Genomic DNA, 20303 nt, shown 5'->3' with positions numbered 1-20303 from the left:
ATGAAAAAACAATATATGGTTAAAATATATGAAATCATATATGTTTGCAACAATAAAATATATGATATAGTAAAAAATCATATAAAGATTTTGGCCGATTTAATATACAATTATATACAGTAGTAAATATATGTATTCCATATATGCAACTTATATGATTTTTATATGAAGGTATATATACATTTACATTTACCTTATCATATATTGTATTGATATATTTCCTTCTATATTCAAAAAATATAAAATTAAATATATGATAGCATAGAATTTATATGATACATGGTACCATATACTTTCTTTGTTATATTTTAGCATATATCTTATTCGGTGTATGGGTATATTATATATTCGCATCAAATTAACTAATTTTCGAAATTTGATCTGCAATTTAAAGACTATGTTAAAATTTAGATCTAATTTAATTGGAGTTAGTCATACGAATAAGAAACTTTTTTTTTCCATACACAATATAAATATATGTTTTTATATATGATCAAAGTATATTTTTCGTATATGATAGAAATATATATTTTTATGTATGAAAAAAATATAGTTTTCGTATATGATAGAAATATATATTTTCATGTATGATGAAAATATATTTTTTTTTATATGATTGACACATATATTTTATATATTATAAACATATACGGACTCGTATATGATGAATATTATATTTTTTAATATAAAAAAAAATATATCAGAAAAAATATAAAATTGGCCACATATATGTTCTGATATTTATCATATATTTTGACCAAATATTCTGACCATATATGTTATTTTTATACAGCTAAATACTGTGTTAAATTGACACACAAAAGTGATAAAAATCAAACATTTAGCATTTTAACAGTTTTTTTTTAACATTTAGACGATTCATTTCTTACTGTGTATATTGAACTATTGATTCATTATGAAGATGGTCATTTATTCGTAAAGAACTCCTCTAATGTAGCAAATGGACTAAGATCTAGATTACTAACTATAAAACTAAAATAGAAAACGAAAAGGCACCCTTCTGAAAACGGAACTTTGAAATTGTTCCGCTGAATCAATTATCGGCTGTCGAGACTTTTTATTTAAAATAAGCATGAGTTTTTCTGACCAAACGACCCCTGTAAGCTATCAAAGGTAACTAAAAATTAGATTCGAGAAAATATCACAAAATTCCAAAATCGAAATGCTCAATTAGAACTCTTCCAAAAACGAATTTTTTTAATCACTCTATCAACCAAAGTATTGAAAATTTGATCTTAAAATTGCTCAGCTACATTTTCATGTCTGTTCTCAATACAATTGTAAGGTAACAAACGAAACTAAATCTTATTTTCGAAATTACGTATAAAAAATTAAAAATCCGTAATTACGAAAAACATTAATAGAATTCTTAATTGAACTTTTCAGCCTAATCATTCCGTAATTTTAAAACTACATTTCGTTTCTCTCTCAAGTCCATTTTAAAGCCCTTTACATGAAGAAAAAAAATTTAGTCTAAAAATTTAGTTTAAAAATTTTTATTTTATTTCTCGATTTCTTTTAAAATGAATTGCATCATTCAAAGAAAACTGCAAACTCAATTAAATATTAAATTCAAAGGAATAAATAAATAAGAAATAAGAAAAAAAAGGCTAAAGAAATCAAAAGAATTTTTCTATGAAGATTCGAGATGAATTTCATTACGTGCGCGATAATTGCAAAATTTTAATTGCACAATGCACAAGCCGTGTGCGTGTGTGCGTGTGTAGTCATGTATATAAGAGTACGGAGCCCATGGGTGACGACCACGAAAGAGGCCAAGGGGGTTGCGAGTAAAAGAGGATAGAGGGTGGAAAAGGGGATGCTGGGGGTTTCAGGGTTCAGGGCTGTAGCTGGAGGTTAAAGAGGGAGGTGGGTTAAAAGAGTGAGGATGGAAAATGGACGTGGTATGAGGGCAAGAAATGACCGAGCTCCGAGCTGGGCATATATGTAAAATTATAATAACATTACTTGACAGAAATGGCGGCGAGTGAGCCGAGCTTGTGCCAGAGCATTGAAATATTACACTTAGCAAAGGGAAAATAATTAAAATTCAACCCTTGCCGGTCTCTACTCCTCATATATATATATATATATATATATATATATATATATATATATATATATATATATATATATATGGATATATTTTCTACATATCGTACTCCAAGGACGAGGTCCGGATATGATGTTTTGTATTTTTTCTTTCCACCTCCGTAGTTACCCGGTATTCTAGAAACGTTTGTTCGTTATGTAAACGCGATGTTGCAATGAGAAAAAAAAAAATTTATATATATATATATATATATATATATACATAAAGAAAAAAAGGAGCTTTGAACTTCTGTCTTCAACCCCTAACTAAATTTCATTATTATTTTTAATTATTACCGCTCCTATTATTATATTGTATTATTATTATCAGCGAAATTTATTTTATACGAATTTTAATTCTCATACTGGGCGCCAAAGAAACGAGTCCCAATACTGAGACACCCCAGTCAAAAATTCAAGACTATTGTAATAAAATTAGCTATTGTTTTATAAAAATTTGTTATTTATTTAAATTAGCAACTGAAATAAAAATTGATTATGTAACGTAGCATGAATATTAATTGACATAAATAGATTGGAGAAAAAAAAAATAAATAGCTGTAACAATAATAATAATCTTTGAAGAAAAATAAGGATAAGGGTGTGAGACAAAAGAATTAATGACTACGGACCCTTCTCCTCATTTTACAGACACCATTTTAGTGGCTATCAATGCCCGTCAAACGCCATTGGTTATAATTTATTCAAATTATCCTTGGGAATATTCATTAAAAAGTTATATAAACGTACTCTTGGGGATGGGGACAGAAAATTTAAAGATTAAGATTTTGAGATTGGAACAAAGGATTTATTACTCTTGAATTATTAAGAAATATTTTCGCGTTGTATTGATTTCATTACATATATATATATATATATATATATATATATATATAGATATACATGTTTGTGTGTGTGTGGATTTAGTTATAAGTAACCATGCATAAAATCATTAAGAAAATGGATGTACCCTTATATAGTTATATATGGTATGTATACAAGTAAGGTATACAAGAAAAACTACCCAATGAAAAAAGATTTTATAAAACTGTATACAGTTATATATGAATAATATACAATTGGATAGAGGTAGTGCATAATTATACGAAATTTTTATATAATTGTATACAATTATATGCAATTGTATATAATTCTATATAAAAATGCAAAAAAGAATCATAAAATTATATACGAATGTATATGTTTGTATACAATTACATAGAATCGTAAATAATTATATATAATCTATACGAATACAGTGTGTGATTATATACAAATGTATATATTTGTATAGAATTATACAGAATTGTATATAATTATATATAGTCTATATGAAAACATTATATGATTATACATAAATTATATACAAATAAAATATAATTGTGTACGATTTTATACAAATGGATCGGGCTATTCTTTCTATCCAATTACATAAAATCTTTTTTCTCCGGGTATGCACTTTTATATCTAACCATATATGGACATGTATAGTTACATGTGGGTTTGTTAGAAAAGTTTATATTCCGATATATGACCATATATGCCCACCATGTCATACATAGCCGTATATAATTATGTATGAACTCGTTCAAAAAGTTAATAGCCCCATACTTGAGCACATGCTCTAATCAAACCATATATGTGGTCATATATTTTAGTATGCAAAGATAAAATAGATGGCGCACTATCTTATATGATTATATATGGCCATATATATAAAAGTACGAAAAAACATATATGGAATCATTCGAAAAGTGCATATGCCCATATATGACCATGCATGATCTGATAACACCATACATGGACATCTGTATATAGAAGGTATACAAACGCAGTGGTGCATTCTTGTATGTGGTTGCATACAAATGTGTGCCCATGTATGATTCAGGGAATCCAAAAAATTTTGTATCGAAATTCATAATTTTTAAGTAAACATATGAATTGAAAACAAGAATTTTCTTAGGGCGAGAAAAAATTTTCTGACGGGATGAAGTTTTTGCACCTAAATATCCCTTGTTTCTCTGTATAATAATGTATTGATATTTAGTTATAATTATTCGTAAAAAAGATGACAGTTATTAATTTTGAACACAGTATGCGTAAGAAATATTAAAAATGTCAATACTTTTCTAGTTACACTAGTTATTAAATAATAAAATCGATTCGGGACGCACAGCTAATTCTTATTCCCCTTGATGTCTTTCTGAGTTAACGGTTTTAACGGATAAAAGACGATCGCTCCCTTATTCTATAAAAGACAGAGTACTAGCTAATGGTATTCGTCTTTGCGTCTTACTGTTCGTAGTACGTGCAGACCACAAAAAATATAATAAGAAGGAAAAGATAATGATAAAGAGGTGAGTGTACAAGATGGTAGAGAGGTGAACCAAGAAATTGATATAGCATACGTAAAATGAATTGCCCATTATTTTTCAGAATATTTTCTTCCTTTTTTTTTTTTATGTAATCTGCTTGCGTTGCCTACTGCTTTTATATTCTTTATGCTCATTTTCAATTTAACCTCGCTGGTAAATTCTCGAAGACGCCCCTGTGAAGTCATCAACTCCCCGGATTCCCATAAAATTTGTATTACCATACGCAAGTAAGAGTTACTGGGTAAGACTATCTATATTTCAGCCTATCACCCTTTGGGTAGACTTACGGCTGGAAATTAAATATTTTTGCTAAAAATATTTAATTACGAGTAGTAATTGTTTAAATAAGATTTTTTTTTTCAAAATGAGGAAAATTAATTGCAATAATTTAGCAATAATATATATGCCCAGTCGGGTGGCGCAAAAAAACCGACTATTTTTTTTTTTTCGATCTCGCATGAAAATTTGTTGGTTTACTATGTTTTAAGAAGCCTCTCCAAAAATTAGCTCGATAAAAAATTTTCAAGAGGTCGCTCACGAATTTTAAAAATATCAAAAATGCTTGAAATTCGGATTTTTTATTTCAATTTTTTTTTTTTTTTCGTGGCAGCAATAGTTTATACTTGTAAAATCATGACTATGCTGAAAATTTCAGCCCAAAATTTAAATATTTAAACAGCGATCGGGAATTTTGAATATTACCTGATAATATGTAACTAATACTTTGAATTAGTTTTTGTATTTTTTTATAACTTAATTATTGTCATGTCACCAAAATATAACTTTTGCATAACCAAAAATATACAGGACATTCTTAAATAATAAAATTTGGTAAGTTTTGAATAAGCGAAAAAACCTACAAATTGAATTAAAAAATAAAAAAGTATATAAAACACTTATTATTTCTATTTCTCGGGTTATATTTTCATTCATTGTCATGCAAATTGATGGTGAAAAAATCGAGAAGCTTTATTATTAATATTTTAATTTTAGGCATTAATTTTCAGCGTAGTCATGATGTCACAAATATAAACTATTGCTGCCACGAGAAAGAAAAAAATTTGAAATAGAAATTCAAATTTCGATTATTTTTGATATTTTCAAAATTCGTGAGTGACCTCTTAAAAATTTTTTATCGAGCTGATTTTTAGAGAGGCTTCTTAAAACATCGCAAAGTAACAAATTTCCATGCGAGATCGAAAAAAAAAATAGTCGGTTTTTTTGCGCCACCCTAATGGCTAGTTTAATTATACTTTAAAGTGTATGATTTTTCGTTTATTAAACTTTACATTTTTCCATCATAAATCTAAAGATGTATGGAAAAATATATGTTACTAAGTGAAAAGAAGGGTAGATACTTAGGGAAAGGTATTTTGAGAACTCAAATACATTGAATTTTTTTTTTTTTTCAATGGTATTAAAGTGAATAGAAATAATTTTCAATTGCAGTTAAAAAAAAAAAATTCTATTTTTCACAGGAAAAATCGGGTATACAAAGAGAATTATGGGGATGGTTCCCATAATTTTGTGAAATTCTTTCCTATACCAGTATAGGAATGACGACTGTAAATTATGAGAGCAGTTCACATAATTATAAGAATGTTTCCCATAATTACAGGAATAGTTCCTATAATGATTGAAATGCTACCTATACCATTATAGGAATGGTTTCTATAATTTATAGGAAGACTTCCTGTAATATTGTGGGAATCATTCCTATAATATATATGGACTATTCTTATAAATTATGGAATCCATTTCCATAAATTATAGGAACCATTACTATAACATTATAGAAATGGTTTCCATAATGGTATGGGAACGATTCCCATAATAATATAGAAACAGTTCCCATACTGCAATTGGATTATTTCTTATATCATTACGGGAATCGTTCCTATACCATTATGGAAATCATTCCTATAATGGTATGGGAAGTATTCCTATAATATTATGGGAAATATTCCCATAATGTTATGGGAAGCATCTATAATATCACAAAACTTTTTTTTGCAAAATAGTGTAAAAAATTTTTCAAAATTTGAGATTTTATCGAAATTTAAATCTTTATTTCCAAAATTTGAATTTTTATGAATGTTCTGCGCTGACGTACCCATAGTATTATAAGTATGGTTCCCATAATATATAGGAACTATCCCTATAATAGTATGGCTACAGTTCTTATACCATTATGGGAACCATTCTAATAATGCATAGGAGCACGTCCCATCATTTTCTTTCCGTGTACTCCGTGAAAAAGGTGAATAAAAAAAAAAAATTAGTACCTGAATCAATTATTTATGAAAATAAATATATTTCTCATGAAAAAGTTATTTATAGAAAATATAAATTTATTTTAATAATAGAAATCCGGACCGGAGTGAATGCAGACTAAAATAAAATTTCCGTCACTCCGAAATCACTCCTCATGCATGGGGTGGTTTTGTTCTAAACTTCGGAATTCCAAACGTTGAACTCGGATTGAAATAAAATCCATGCTTACTCTGGGTTTCCACTCGATTTTTCACTGAGTCATCACTTTCAATAGTCCTCATTAGTAGTTTATTTCTGTAAGGAATATATTTAGTTTTCATAATTTTAGTGATCCTGGCGCCCAGTAAGTGAAAAAAGTTAAACATTTATAAATTAATTATCTTTTATAATTTGCTATTGACATATTTATAATCTTGAAGCAAATTTTCAAGGACTAGCATCGTGATCGTCAGCTAAACAGACATGACATCAGACACTATAAAGGAAAGTAAAGCAGCCCTGGCTGCCGCCGGGTGCTTGATGAAGGGGATGGGCTTTTCCAGGGTGACATTCGTTTGCTGCTTATTTGTCACCCGTTAAATGGAATGAGTTACTACTACGGCAAAAGAGATCCTGGATACAAGTACAAACATATATATCTATACATAAACGAATCAGTGTAGGTCGTCTTGGAATGAGCGAGAGTCACGATTCACGGGCCACGAGCCACGACTTCAACTAGGAGTAATGAGTCGAAGGAATAAGGAATGGAGTAAAGAGCTGTACAAGAAGCAATGGGTAAAGAAAGATACCAAGAGGCACAATCGGAGAATGAAATCGTTACTAAGATACTTGCTCAATACTATCGTGATGTATATGTATAAGTATACTGGTTTAAGTTGTGGCATCTTTAGTATTCAATCTCCCCACCTACGATCTTATTCTTCTCGTTTACTCAGTATACCCTAGTCGATCTACAAACGAATGTATGTATACTAGAGGAAGGGTTGGGCGCCTCACATTACATTTAATTTGTATTTCTGAACTTCGATGTCATTATTTATGTTTAATTTGTATGCCAGATCTCCTACACACGTATACTTGTGCATCTGTAAGTATTGACCAGAAATAATGGTAAAATTTTTTTACAGCATTTTCCCTGTCACACTATTTTTACCAGCTATAAATATGCTACACTGTAAAAAATTTACGGAGTAAATGTAGAGTAAATCTGGAGTGGATGAATTTTTATTTATTCACTACCCCTCGGAGTGAAATTTATTTCGAATGGGAGTTATCGCGAAGTGAATGATTTTTTAGTTATTTAATTCCCTCAGCGTGAATTTTATTCTGAAGGAAAGTTTCGGAAGATATTGATTACAAAGAAATTACTCATACATAGTGAGCTCATAGATGTTAGATATTTTAACATTTATATTGAATACGGAAATAATTACGAGCTTCCTTTCTATATATTCACGCAAAATAATTTTTGAAAACTATAAGTAACTGATAATAACACTATCACAAATATAATTCCACTGAGTCACCAACTGTCGTATAATTTACATCCCTGAGTCAAAATTCCAAAGCTGATTTGAGCCTCAAAATCCTGCATGCGGGTAAAGAGGTTCACATTATCTTTTTAGAATATGAAGACCCACACATTAAAAAGGTGATTTGTAAAATAAGCCTCCAGAGCCTAAATTTATAGATCGAGAAAGACTCTTATCGGACCGCGTATGATTGGTAAAGAAACAGAAGGGAAAAGGGGGCCACTAATGAGAAATGGCCACTATGATCGAAAAAAATTTGAAATTTAAAAATTCCAAAAATATATTCTTAGTAATAAATGTTTTGTTGTGAGTAAAAAAATAATAAAATTTAAAATAATAATAATAATAGCTAAAGTTATACAAGTAGCCGTTCGAATAGAATAGAACTGTCATTTGAAATTCGAATTGAATAATTAAAGCCTCTGACGTATTAGTATGTGATTAATTAATTATTTAATGTGAACAATAAATGCGAATGATGTATTGGATGACGCGAACTGCTGAATAAATTGAAAAAAAATCTGCTGCTGCCGGGATTCGAAACCAAGACCTAACGAACATGAAGCACAACCACTGCCGCACTGTTACTCAGGCGCTCACGATCAGTTGGAAATATCTTTATGTATTTAGAACGCAGATATTATAACAATAATATCATGCTGAAGAATTGAGCTCATTCGAAGTTACAGACTAAAAGTATGGTAGGCCTTGGAGGGTTAAAACATCTTTCAAACAAAGTGATTAACGTCTCCATGTGCTTTGTTTAGGGTATTGAGGACTAGAATAGCATTTTAAAATATATGGTAGGTCATAGGGGGTGAAATACCATTTTAAAAAGGTGATTTACTCCTCCATACGCTACTTTTAGGAAATCGAGGACTTAAATAACATACTACATTCAGTGGCAAGTCCAATATCAAAAGAACTCAGGCTTTGGAGGCTCAAACTACAGTTTTAATACTGACTCGGGAGCTCATTTGCAGTTACAGATTAAAAGTATGGTAGGAATGAATACCATATATGTATAAAACATAGTAGAGACATCAATAATATAAAAACCGGATAATAAATTATAATTTTATTTGAAAAACTGAAATAAATTATTCGATATGTGACACTAAAAAAATATTTAATTTGACACGGAAAATAAAAGTTGTTTCTTATCAAAATTATTATTTTGAGAGTGATTGTAGAAACCCTCTTGTTAGAAGTAAATTGCTTTTTTTTTTTTTTTTTTTTAATTTGATATAGATAAAATCAAACGATGCAAAGTTATTCAGAAGTTATTTAATACCGTAAGAAGGACCGTTGAATTCGATATTTGTAATTTGCGATTTGCTGTTTGCTAACTTGCTATTTCCAAAATTCTGACGTCGGAAAAAATTTCGACGTCGGAAAATAATCATGGAAGTGGTCATGAATTCTATGATTATTCTCTTCCATCATAGCATTCTTAGCAATAGTATAAATATTATGTTCATAGTTTTAAAATATTATTTATTCTTAATTTTTCGGAAGAAGCCCATCGTGCTTCGAAAATCTGTTTTTTTTTTTTTTTTAAATTATGGAAAAATGATAATGAACTAAGGTTACGGCTTGGTATTACAACAGAACCAAGCTTCGACCAGACTTGGTTCTAGTTTGGTTTTACATAGAGCCAAGCTTCAGCTATGCTTGGCTATCGAGACTTGCCAGATTTAAAAAAGGCCAACGCTGGTCCGATTGTCATCATTGGCGATTCATATCTGGGTATTTCAAGGTTATGGAAATCGCATCAGTAAGTTGAAGATAAAAAAAAATAAGTATACTAATAATAATGATAATTATCGATAAGCGCAACTGCAACGTATTCTTATCAAGTTTAATAGCAAAAAAAAAGTAAAATAAATAAATAAGTTAAATTGTTGCAAGGACAAAGTCAGAAGAGTATGATATATCGAGTTAATTAATAGACAAGCAAATGAAATGATTATTTAAAACTACTATGGGAGAAAAAAAAATTATGTAACAAATTATTAATCATGAAACATTTCCGCATTTTTTTTTTGTCGTGAAAATGTGTGAGGATGACGGAAATAAAAAATTTAATTGGTAGTTTAAAATCAATTGAACCTTGTAATATATAAAAATAATAATAATAATTTTAGTCGTATATACTGCATTAAAAGTGAGATGCAAGTGCATTGATTATCATCGTCTCCTTGAATAGCCAACACTTATTAAGGCAATCACATAGTTTATCGGAATAGTTCCTCGTTGGCCTAGGCCTAGTGCACTACGTGTAAAATGGAGCGCAAAAGTGTGTCAGGTATTATCGTGATTTGGAAAAAATATAGTTTATATATAAATATATATACATACATTTTTTTTTTATTGACATCAGTTTAATGATTTTTAAAAGTTAATTTTTAAAAATATTTTTTCTTAAAAGAAAAAAAAAATTAAGGAAAAAAATACTGTCACCAGAAATTTTTTATTATATTAAAAGAAGTTATATGTTTTTATAAATTTTTCAATTAAAATTTTCAAGCTTGAGTATTTTAGATCGAGTTTTTTCTTATATATTTTTGGTATACAATATATATGATTAAAAATTTGTAAAAAATAATAAAAATAAAAAATTAATAAAATAGTTATGTTTAATTTAAAAAAATTTTTATTTTCGTTTAAAAATAAAAATTTTAATCACTCTCGAAATGTTAGAAAACTATTCACAACAGTTTATTTTGAAAATTTAGTTAAAAGTTTGAGTTATAATTTAGACAATGTTATGGTACTTTTAACAAAAACAAATTGAAGAAAAATTACTTCCTTGAGTGAAAATGATTTTATATAATTAGAAGAGGGGGAGAAGGAGCAAAACGGAATACTTCAGGAAATAAAAAGTTCTTAAGGTCTCGAATTTCATTTTTTGTGCGCATAAATGGGTTACCCTTTATATAATGTGAAAAAAAAGTATTCCTTGAAATTAAATAAATTTGATTAAATGAAACTTTCGTGTAAGTCATTTAGATGGAGAAAAATTATATTTCACGTAACTGTCGGATGCGAAAAAATTTAAAAAATATTTAATATTTGTTTTTATAAGACAAAGGTCAATTACATTTTTCGACTGATCCTTTCGATTTTTGAAAAAAGTTTAACTTCCTACACAGAAAAAAAAGATATCTTGGCGCAAGAAATTTTTCCTTGCCGCAAGAATATTTTGTGCAATTTTGAATAAGAACAAAAATTTTTTTGGTTCAAGAGCAAAATTTTTTTAAATTTAGTCACCTTGGTATAAGATTGTTTTTTATTCGGCCGGTATCATATAAATTTTTTTAATAAGAAAATATTTTCTTAAAGTGAGAGAAGTAAATATTTTGCCCCGAAATATAATCAATTGTTCGAAGACTAAAATATTCGTTCTTTGAGAATAATTAATTTCGAATCGAGATGATCTGTAATTCCAGTCAAGAATTAAAAGCACTCAACTCAACGTGAAAATTCCTTTGGGAAAGCTAACTGTACTATACTAAAACAGCGGTAGTGTCGACTGCATTGTACAGTGTGCTTAATGGATATAAGTAAAGTAAACGAATGCTCAGGAAGGATAGGATAACATAACCGGTAAAGCTCGAGCATGATGCCGAATTGGTCTGGTTTCGATTCCATTCATGAGCAACCTGATGAAAAAAGATTTTATATAATTGTATAAAATTGGATAGCAAAAATGGCTCGATCCAATTGTAAACAATCGTATATAATTATATCTTATTGTAAACAAATACATACATTTGTATATAATCACATACCGTATTCGTATAGATTATATATAATTATATACAATTCTATATAATTATATACAATTCTATATAATTGTATACAATTCCATAAAATTGTATACAATTCCATATATTTGTTTACAAATTAAATTTGCCATATATACTCTATATACGGACTATGTATGATTCGACCATGCTCTATGTATAAACGATATATGAACTATATCATGTTATTTATGAAAATTGTCTACATATGTCCGATATATGGATTGTATTTTTTACGTAAGAAAGCAGAAAGTCATTTAAATTTTGAAATTTTCTTCTATACCCGAATTTTATTAGGCTATCAAATTTACGAGTAAAATCAAAAAATATTTTTTCTGGTAGCAAATTCAGTTCACTGTAAAATTTTATGTTTTAAAATTTTGTCTTCATTTTAATAGTTTACCAAAAAATAAATGTGAATAGAAATTTTCTCGATAGACTATGATAATAAAAATTTTATTACTGCAATAAAAATAATAATTTATTTCAAGATAAAATTATTGTGATTATTTTTACATAATTCATATCATAAATTAATGATTTACTAGTAAGATAGTCAATCTTATAAAAAAAAAAAAGAAAAAAAAAAGTTATAGGAATATTTGTTGCTAATTTTTCCTTATCAATATTTTTCTAATAATTAATCAGCCGTAAAAAAAAAAAATTACCACGATCATAAATCATAATTCAGAGTAATAAATTGCAATAAATTGCAGAGAGTAATATAGTGATTGCAAGATCTAATAAATTGATGTCATTAGCAGAAGATCAAGGTTGAAAAAAATAACTACTTTAAGTTGCAATTTTGCAAGGACAGACGAGACTTACGACACAATGACAGAGCATTTTCTTGTATCTAACTAATATGAATAGGAATAGAGAATTTAAAACTTTGTTTGTCTATCATTATTTATTCTTTAAACCAAACTTGTATTATGCAAGGTCAAATAAACTCAGTCCGTTGAATGTCAGCTATTTTTCTCTCATTATTTACCTATCAAACATTATCATTTTCAGATAAATGTCTTCATGACAAATATTTTTGTTTACACTGAAAAAAATATATTTTTCCTTCCAGAATCCAAAGTATATCGATCCAGTATTCTTACAGTAAGTAAACGTATTCTTACTGCAAGAAACCTGGTATAATTCCCACAACAATACCAAGTTTTTTTGTGGGACTGAAACTTTACACTATTGTACTACAGCAAATGCAGTGGTGTCTCCAGCTCTAACACACTTATCCTATAGCAATTTTTGTTTCCTGCATTTTTACCTCATGTTATTATGAGATAGAAATAAGAGCGAAAGTGACAACAAATATTCAAGGAATGCGTGCAATATTCCTTTTTTTAATTATTAAATTATTTATTAGTATTCATTCGTTTTTTGTATCAATTGCTGACAGTGCCTTTATTAAAACCAAAAATTCTCCTATTTTTACATACATTCATGCATCTCAATAAAGTAGGGTTAAGTTTATTTTATTTTAATTGTTGTTTTATACCTACAGCAATACTGAGTTTTACTACAGTCAGAATACGTATTGCTTTGTGAAATAAACTTTGATATTCTTACTACAAGACTACCAGTATTGTTACCAGAACAAAACATTGACCGGAAAGAAAAAAACATTTTTCAGTACACCTGTGAAACAATCTTACTATAAAATAGCATAAATGCCTCGTCATACATGATCATGCATGATTGAACATGGCTTTGCATGATCATGCGTGTTTTTGCATGAATCGTGCGAAGTCGTAAATTATCATTCATGACTGAGCTTGATCATGCATGATATTGCATGAATCATGCATGACTATTCTTGTCTCGTCATACACGAGCATGCATGATCGAGCATGCCTTTGCATGAATCATGCAAAGTTATGCTTGGATCATGCAGATAATGTCTGAATCATGCACGATCATGCTTTTAGCGCTGCTAAAAATTTTTCTTTCCAGTCTACAAGCTTCTAGGTAGTCTGTAAGACCCAAAAGAGAAATTTTTTGTTTCTCATCATTTGGCAATTAACATGTTTTTCTAAATATGAAATATGTTTCCGTTATAGTCTAATTTTTTTATCGCAAGTTTTTAAAGATATTTTCTACTATGCAAGTCTTATTTACATTTTTATACGTTAACTACGTCTAAAATACGTTTTTATAGCTATACTTACGTCTTCGAAGGTTGTATTTACGTTTTTAATGTCTAGCACGTTTAATATACGACTTGAATTTTGACTCAGGCGCTGAATTTAAATTTGATAACATTTTATAGAATTTTACAAAATTACAGAAAGGTTCATAAAATCATTCTCTTGACGGGGTATTCTGGTCTAGAAGCCTAATTTTTCGGTATTTGTCAAAGTAGGATAAAAAAAAAATGAAGAACATTTTTACCATCCATTTTTTTATTTTATTTTTATTGATATTTAAGAAATGTGAAAAAAATTTTTTTCAAATAAAAAATTAAAAAATCCTTGAACTACAGGCCGGTGAAGTGCGGGCTACAAAACCAAACAATGCACCGTGGTTGACATGATTCCAACCTTTGTAGTGATCTAAAACAAACGAATTTAGAAAATTTTTTCATGAGTAAAGATTTCGCAATCGCATGGACCTTTGCCAAGAAAAAAAAAGTATTTTTCACAAAATGGCGTCTGCTTAAAAAAAAATCGGTCTATCGGTTGACCCTGGGAGCCAGCCCCAAAACTTCCCGCTGTTTTCGAGCTCCTTGACTACAAAAACATTGTTGTGAATTTATTTTCGAGCTCTTCGAGCTCGAAAATACTGTTGTATGCCATTGTTTAAAAAAAAACCGTTTTTTAGCATTTCTTTTTCCTACGATATCTTACGAAAGAATTAGCCGATTATGATGGTTGAGGCGGCAATCGACGCGTTCTATTGAATTCTTGTGCTGGTTAGATTTTGGAATTGATCGATCGAGCCATTTCTGAAAAATTTAAAGAAAACTCAAAAACCATTTTTTTTTGTTTTTCTTCCATATCATAGAGTCCATTTGATCGATCAATTTGAAATTTTCAAAAAAGTTGACGGCCAACAAACTCTTTGGATTGCCACCTCAAACATCTTAATCGGTCAGTTCATTAAAAAGATATGAAAAGTTTACATCCACACACACACACACACACACACACACACACACACACACACACACACACACACACACACACACACACACACACACACACACACACACACACACACACACACACACACACACACACTCGGACATCCTTCTGAAAATAGTCAGAATAGCTTCCTAGGACCTCAAAACGTCGACATCTGATGAAAACCTCGATTTTCGAAAATCGGGGTGAAACCAATAACTTCCCGAGTTTTTGAAAATTAATAATTTTCTTAACGGGAAAGTTACAAATTTTTTTTTACCCCATTTTCTGACCTTTGCGAATTTTTTTAAAATACTTGGAATTGAAATTTTTAAAAATCCAAGGTTGATGCGATACAGAGATATATAAAAAAGATTTTCACCAAATTTCAAAGGAATCGGTAAAGTAGAACTTGAGATATCATGTCAACCACTTCAAAAATCGTAGTTTTGAGAAAAACACGTTTGAAGTTTGAGAAACAGTTTCAGTAAAATAACTCAGATAATATTTAATACTCATTTGGGATTGATCGGCGATCCTAGATCCATATATTGGGCCTTCTTCTTAAAAAGAACGAGTCTTCAAGTCGTCCGGCAACATCTGCCGTTCATTGTGTGATTTGCTGTATCTCCGAAATTAATTCGAATTTTGAAGAATCCGTTTAAAGGCATATTTTTGAGAGTCTAAACTTTAAAAATATACAAAAAAAAGAAAATCTATTCTTTCAAATTTCTAGACTAGAATACCTCCTTAAAAAGTAAATTCGAACTTATGAATTTTTAAATAGTCATAGAATTCTAAAAAATTTGATGAAATTTTATGGGATTTGATAATTTATTATAAGATTTTATGTATTTCATTTATTTTAATTTTAAGCATTTTAATATAATTTCATTCGATTTTATAAAACTGAAATTCTAGAAAATTTTATGGAATAATAAAATTTTATAAAATCATTAAGTTAGGACTGGATTCAAATTTCGTAAAGTTTTATAAAGTCTTATTAAATTTCATAAAATTTGCTAATTTTCAAAAAAATGCTAATTATTACCATCTTGTAATACAGAATGATTACCGTCTATGTCTGATAATCATTATCATGCTTTTATGTTAACTATCTGTTTCTCGTATGGTAATATTATATACCACTACCGATAGTAACAGTTACCATTTAAATAGTTATATTTCTCATATCAGAAAGATTTTCTAATTTTGCCTTCTGAGATAGTAATGATTATCATCTTGGATAACAATGATTACCTTCCCCGATAGGACAAGTTAACATCAAAGAACAAGAATTATTAATATGTAAAGATAGGCATAGTTACTTCGATGAGATGGAAAGTAATACCACTTTTTTTCAGCGTATGTAGAATATTACAGAATTGATACGATTCGTGTTAAAATATTATGAAACTTCATGATTTTTTACGAAATTTTACACTGAGATTTTTTCACTGGTATTAATGAAAAAAAAATGTTTCAATTGTTTCAGAAAGTATTGAATTTTTTCAAAAAATTTTACGGCAGTATGAAAATGATCCGAAGTTAGAAGTGACTAACTGCACTGAGGAAGCTGGAAGTAATATTGGAGACAATTATATGTCTGTCGTGATACGTACGATTGTGGACGGAAAATCTGGAAATGGAAAAAGTTTGTATATGGGAAATATGTTTTTTTTTTTTTTTTTTTTTTTTTTTTTTTTTTTTTTCATTACAGAGAAATTTAATAAAAATTACAAAAAACACTTGTTCACTAATTATTTTTGATTCTTAAATTTTCAAAGCTTAACATAAAACGTAATTTGTTTGATCTTGAAAAGCTCATAAAAAAACCTTTGCATGCAAGAGTATTGCTTAGCTCGAAGAGCTTGAAAATGTATTGACAATAATGTTTTCATGCTCTTTGAGCTCGGAAACAGCAGGAATATGTTAGGTTGGCCCACAGGGCTTACCCTTGTCCAAATTTTTTTTTTATTTTAGCCATCGAAAAACGAAGTAATTTTGAAAGTCCATAATCAATTTAAAATTCGATATTCATTAAATTTAGAATTTAACTGATTTGATCAGATGAGACTTTGAAATATTGGGGTTTGCTTAAAAACAATAACAAAATTGTTCAAAACAGATTTGTTTCAAATAATCAAAGTATTCATTGCTTGGAAAAAATTTCACGATTGAAATTTTTTAACATATTTCAGACTACAAAAAAACTCTCATAACGAAACATTGCCCTCACTGGCGCCCAACAGCAAAAATAGCTCGTAATGCGGAATTGTTTTTTAACGAAGCTCATGTGTTCAAAAATGTACTTCCACACTTGAAACATGTCGCTCCTCCATGTGTTTACGCTAGTCCTGATGAGATTGTTCTAGAGGACATGAGAATACATGGTTATGTCGTACAACCAAGAAGCAATCTTCTCGACATGGAACATTGTACAGCCGTTGTTCAGGTAAAACAAACGTAAAATTTAAAATACTGCACGGAGAAATAGTCATAGTAAACGTTTCTACTACCTTTGGGAAATATTAACCTATAAAGATATGGTAATAATTATTTAGAATTATGGTGTACACGCCTACCATTTCTAGAAATAGTTTTCATAACTACGGGAGCGATTTCTCCAATTATGGGAATAGTTCCCATACTCACATAGTAATAATTCCTATATCTACATTGGAACGATTCCTAGGTGCATATGGGAATAAACACTATACCTCATGGTAACTGCTTCCATAAAACTATGGTAAACGTTACTATTTATTATGGTGATGATTCTCATAATATGAGAAGTTTTAATTAGTATGGTAATTGTTACCATAATATTATGGTAGTTGTTGCTATCAATTATAAAAATCAATATTATAAGAGATGACAAAGTTTACCACACTATATGGGACGATCACAATAATGACATAGGAATTATTACCATAATTTTATAGGAACAATACCGATATTGTATTGGAATAATATCCATATAGGTATGAATAGTTACCATAATTTGTATGGTCGCTATTCCTACTATAGATATTTTTAAAAAATCTGTTACTGTACAATTTGGGAAGCATTTTCATAATACATTGTAACTCTTACTCTGAATTTCTCTCTGTGTGATAAACAAAATACAATTAAATTTGTTGCTTGTAAACAATAAAAATTATGCAAGTAATAAATTGCATTATTGTTTGTATCGTTTACTTATTGATCTTTGTTTCATTAAAAAAAAAAACTTTGCTTTAGAAATTGGCATTTTTACATGCGTCATCTTTGGCCTTGAAATTAAAGAATCCGTCTCTCTTCATCGAGCTGATGACACCATTGAAAGAAATCGTTTTTCCTGAAGACGATGCACCATCTTTTGGCAAATCGATTGACTTAAGTATTGGTCTCGCAGTAAGACATCTGGAGTCGCTCGAACAATCTTCTGAACTGGTCAATGCAATCAAACTCTTGGAATCTAAGACAAAAGATGTTTTCAACATAATGAAAAATCTTGTTGCACCAGGACGTGATAAATATAATTCAATGAGTCACGGTGATTGTTGGAACAATAATATTTTGTTCAAACACGATGCTAATGGCCACGTATGTGACGTTAAGCTGATCGACTTCCAAATAGTTCGACACGCATCGCCAGCAATCGATTTTCACTATTTCACATACTCGAGTGCTCAATCGTCTATTATTGAGGAACGTTACGATGAACTTGTACAAATTTACCACCGACATTTTGTCAATACTTTGAAGCATATGCGTGTTAATGAAACTGATATACAAGCTCTGTCCTTGGCTTGGTTCAAAAGTGAGCTCAAAGAATATGCAGAGTACGGATTGTTTACCGGCGCATGGATTATCAATGCAGTATTAGCAGAAGATGAGGATCTCATTAATATGGACGACGTTGATCCTGAATTTTTTAAGGAGAAACAAGATTGTTTTCCGATCAAGCCAATCAAAGCTCACAGGATCAAGTGCATTGTTCTCCACTACATGAAGACGTATTTATAAGTATACCCATTAAATGCTAGCTTCACCATTTATCTATGAGTCTTGCTCCCGATATTTGGGGCAGATTTGAATTGCAAGTCTTAGGCTAGCCTTTCGTAAGGATTTCGGTGAAGTTATGATTTAGTTCTAGGAGAAAATTGTTGCCAGAAGCATGTTGAATCTACATTGCGCATGGCTCGCTCAAGATCTGCTTAAGTTCAAATTGGTAGGGGAAAGAATAGTATGAGGAGTATCGCGCGTCTTGAGCAGATCTCGAGCAAGCCATTCGCAAGTTTTTTGAGCAAAAAATGTGTTAGAAACTTTTGACTACATCATGTTAAAAGTATTTTCAATACTCTTGCCTGTGATACAATGAGCAAATCATACACAATTTTTAAGTCAGTTCCTGGCTACACAATCTTGCACAAGGCACATACATAAAAGAAGACCATAGTAAGTATGGGCCTTGCACAAGGCCCTTATACAAGAGTACTTGCTTAAGTACGTGTTACTAGGGTCTTGTACAAGGATTAAAATAGAACTTTCTGTTATGTTGCACTTGAAGAACTGCGCAAGAATATTTAAGATATCTTGTATAGGGCGCAATGGTACGGTGATTCGTTTCTAACACATTTTGAGCAAGACATGGTCAATTTTTTTTTTTTATACAATATCATGTGCATTCCTACAACAATCTTGTCTTAGAAGCTTGCATTGATATCTTGTGGCAGGTCTATAGGTATATAAAGACGTAAACGCCTAGGGATTCTCCGTAAAATATTTATGTAAGAATAGTACAAGACGACTACAAAATTGTCTTGTGTCCTTCACCTTGGGCAAGTCTATGTTGTATTAAAAAATTCTGTGATCGGTGTCTTGACCGGCAACTTGTGATGGATGTTGTTACATGAGTATTGAAGTGGTTCATCACTTTCTGAGAAATATTGTTTTTCGATAGTATTAAAAATTGTTATATTTGTATTATGAAATGTATAAATATGTTTGTTATATATATTTATTAAAGAATTTGTAGTTTTTTCTCCAACTGACATCAAAATTAAAATTATTCGACTAGGA

The 20303-nt window shown here is 29.7% G+C and overlaps 2 protein-coding genes across 4 annotated transcripts in view; one reads left to right on the top strand and one right to left on the bottom strand.

The window, feature by feature from the left end:
- Positions 1-20303, top strand: part of LOC103573772 (uncharacterized) — a 27178-nt gene extending 6875 nt beyond the window's left edge. For 2 of the 3 annotated variants that reach the window (XM_008552978.2, XM_014443036.2), the window contains 3 exons: positions 16732-16890; positions 17438-17691; positions 18480-20303. In XM_008552978.2, the coding sequence (XP_008551200.1) occupies positions 16839-16890; positions 17438-17691; positions 18480-19247 (1074 nt within the window). In that variant the 5' untranslated portion in view covers positions 16732-16838 and the 3' untranslated portion in view covers positions 19248-20303. Of the gene's footprint in view, positions 1-10383; positions 10605-16731; positions 16891-17437; positions 17692-18479 lie in introns of those variants that run through there. The other variant, NM_001414769.1, reaches the window with a different exon arrangement.
- The window catches only part of LOC103572284 (prion-like-(Q/N-rich) domain-bearing protein 25), a 73399-nt gene continuing 67621 nt past the window's right edge, over positions 14526-20303 (bottom strand). The window contains exon 4 of the mRNA XM_053742287.1: positions 14526-14666. Coding sequence (XP_053598262.1) covers positions 14575-14666 — 92 coding nt within the window. The 3' untranslated portion in view covers positions 14526-14574. The remainder of the gene's footprint in view (positions 14667-20303) is intronic.

This window comes from Microplitis demolitor, chromosome 10 (genome assembly GCF_026212275.2).
Source record: "Microplitis demolitor isolate Queensland-Clemson2020A chromosome 10, iyMicDemo2.1a, whole genome shotgun sequence".
NCBI classification, from domain to species: Eukaryota; Metazoa; Arthropoda; class Insecta; order Hymenoptera; family Braconidae; genus Microplitis; species Microplitis demolitor.
The sequence above is the reverse complement of the archived record's forward strand: the minus strand, read 5'-3'. Positions and strand labels throughout refer to the sequence as shown.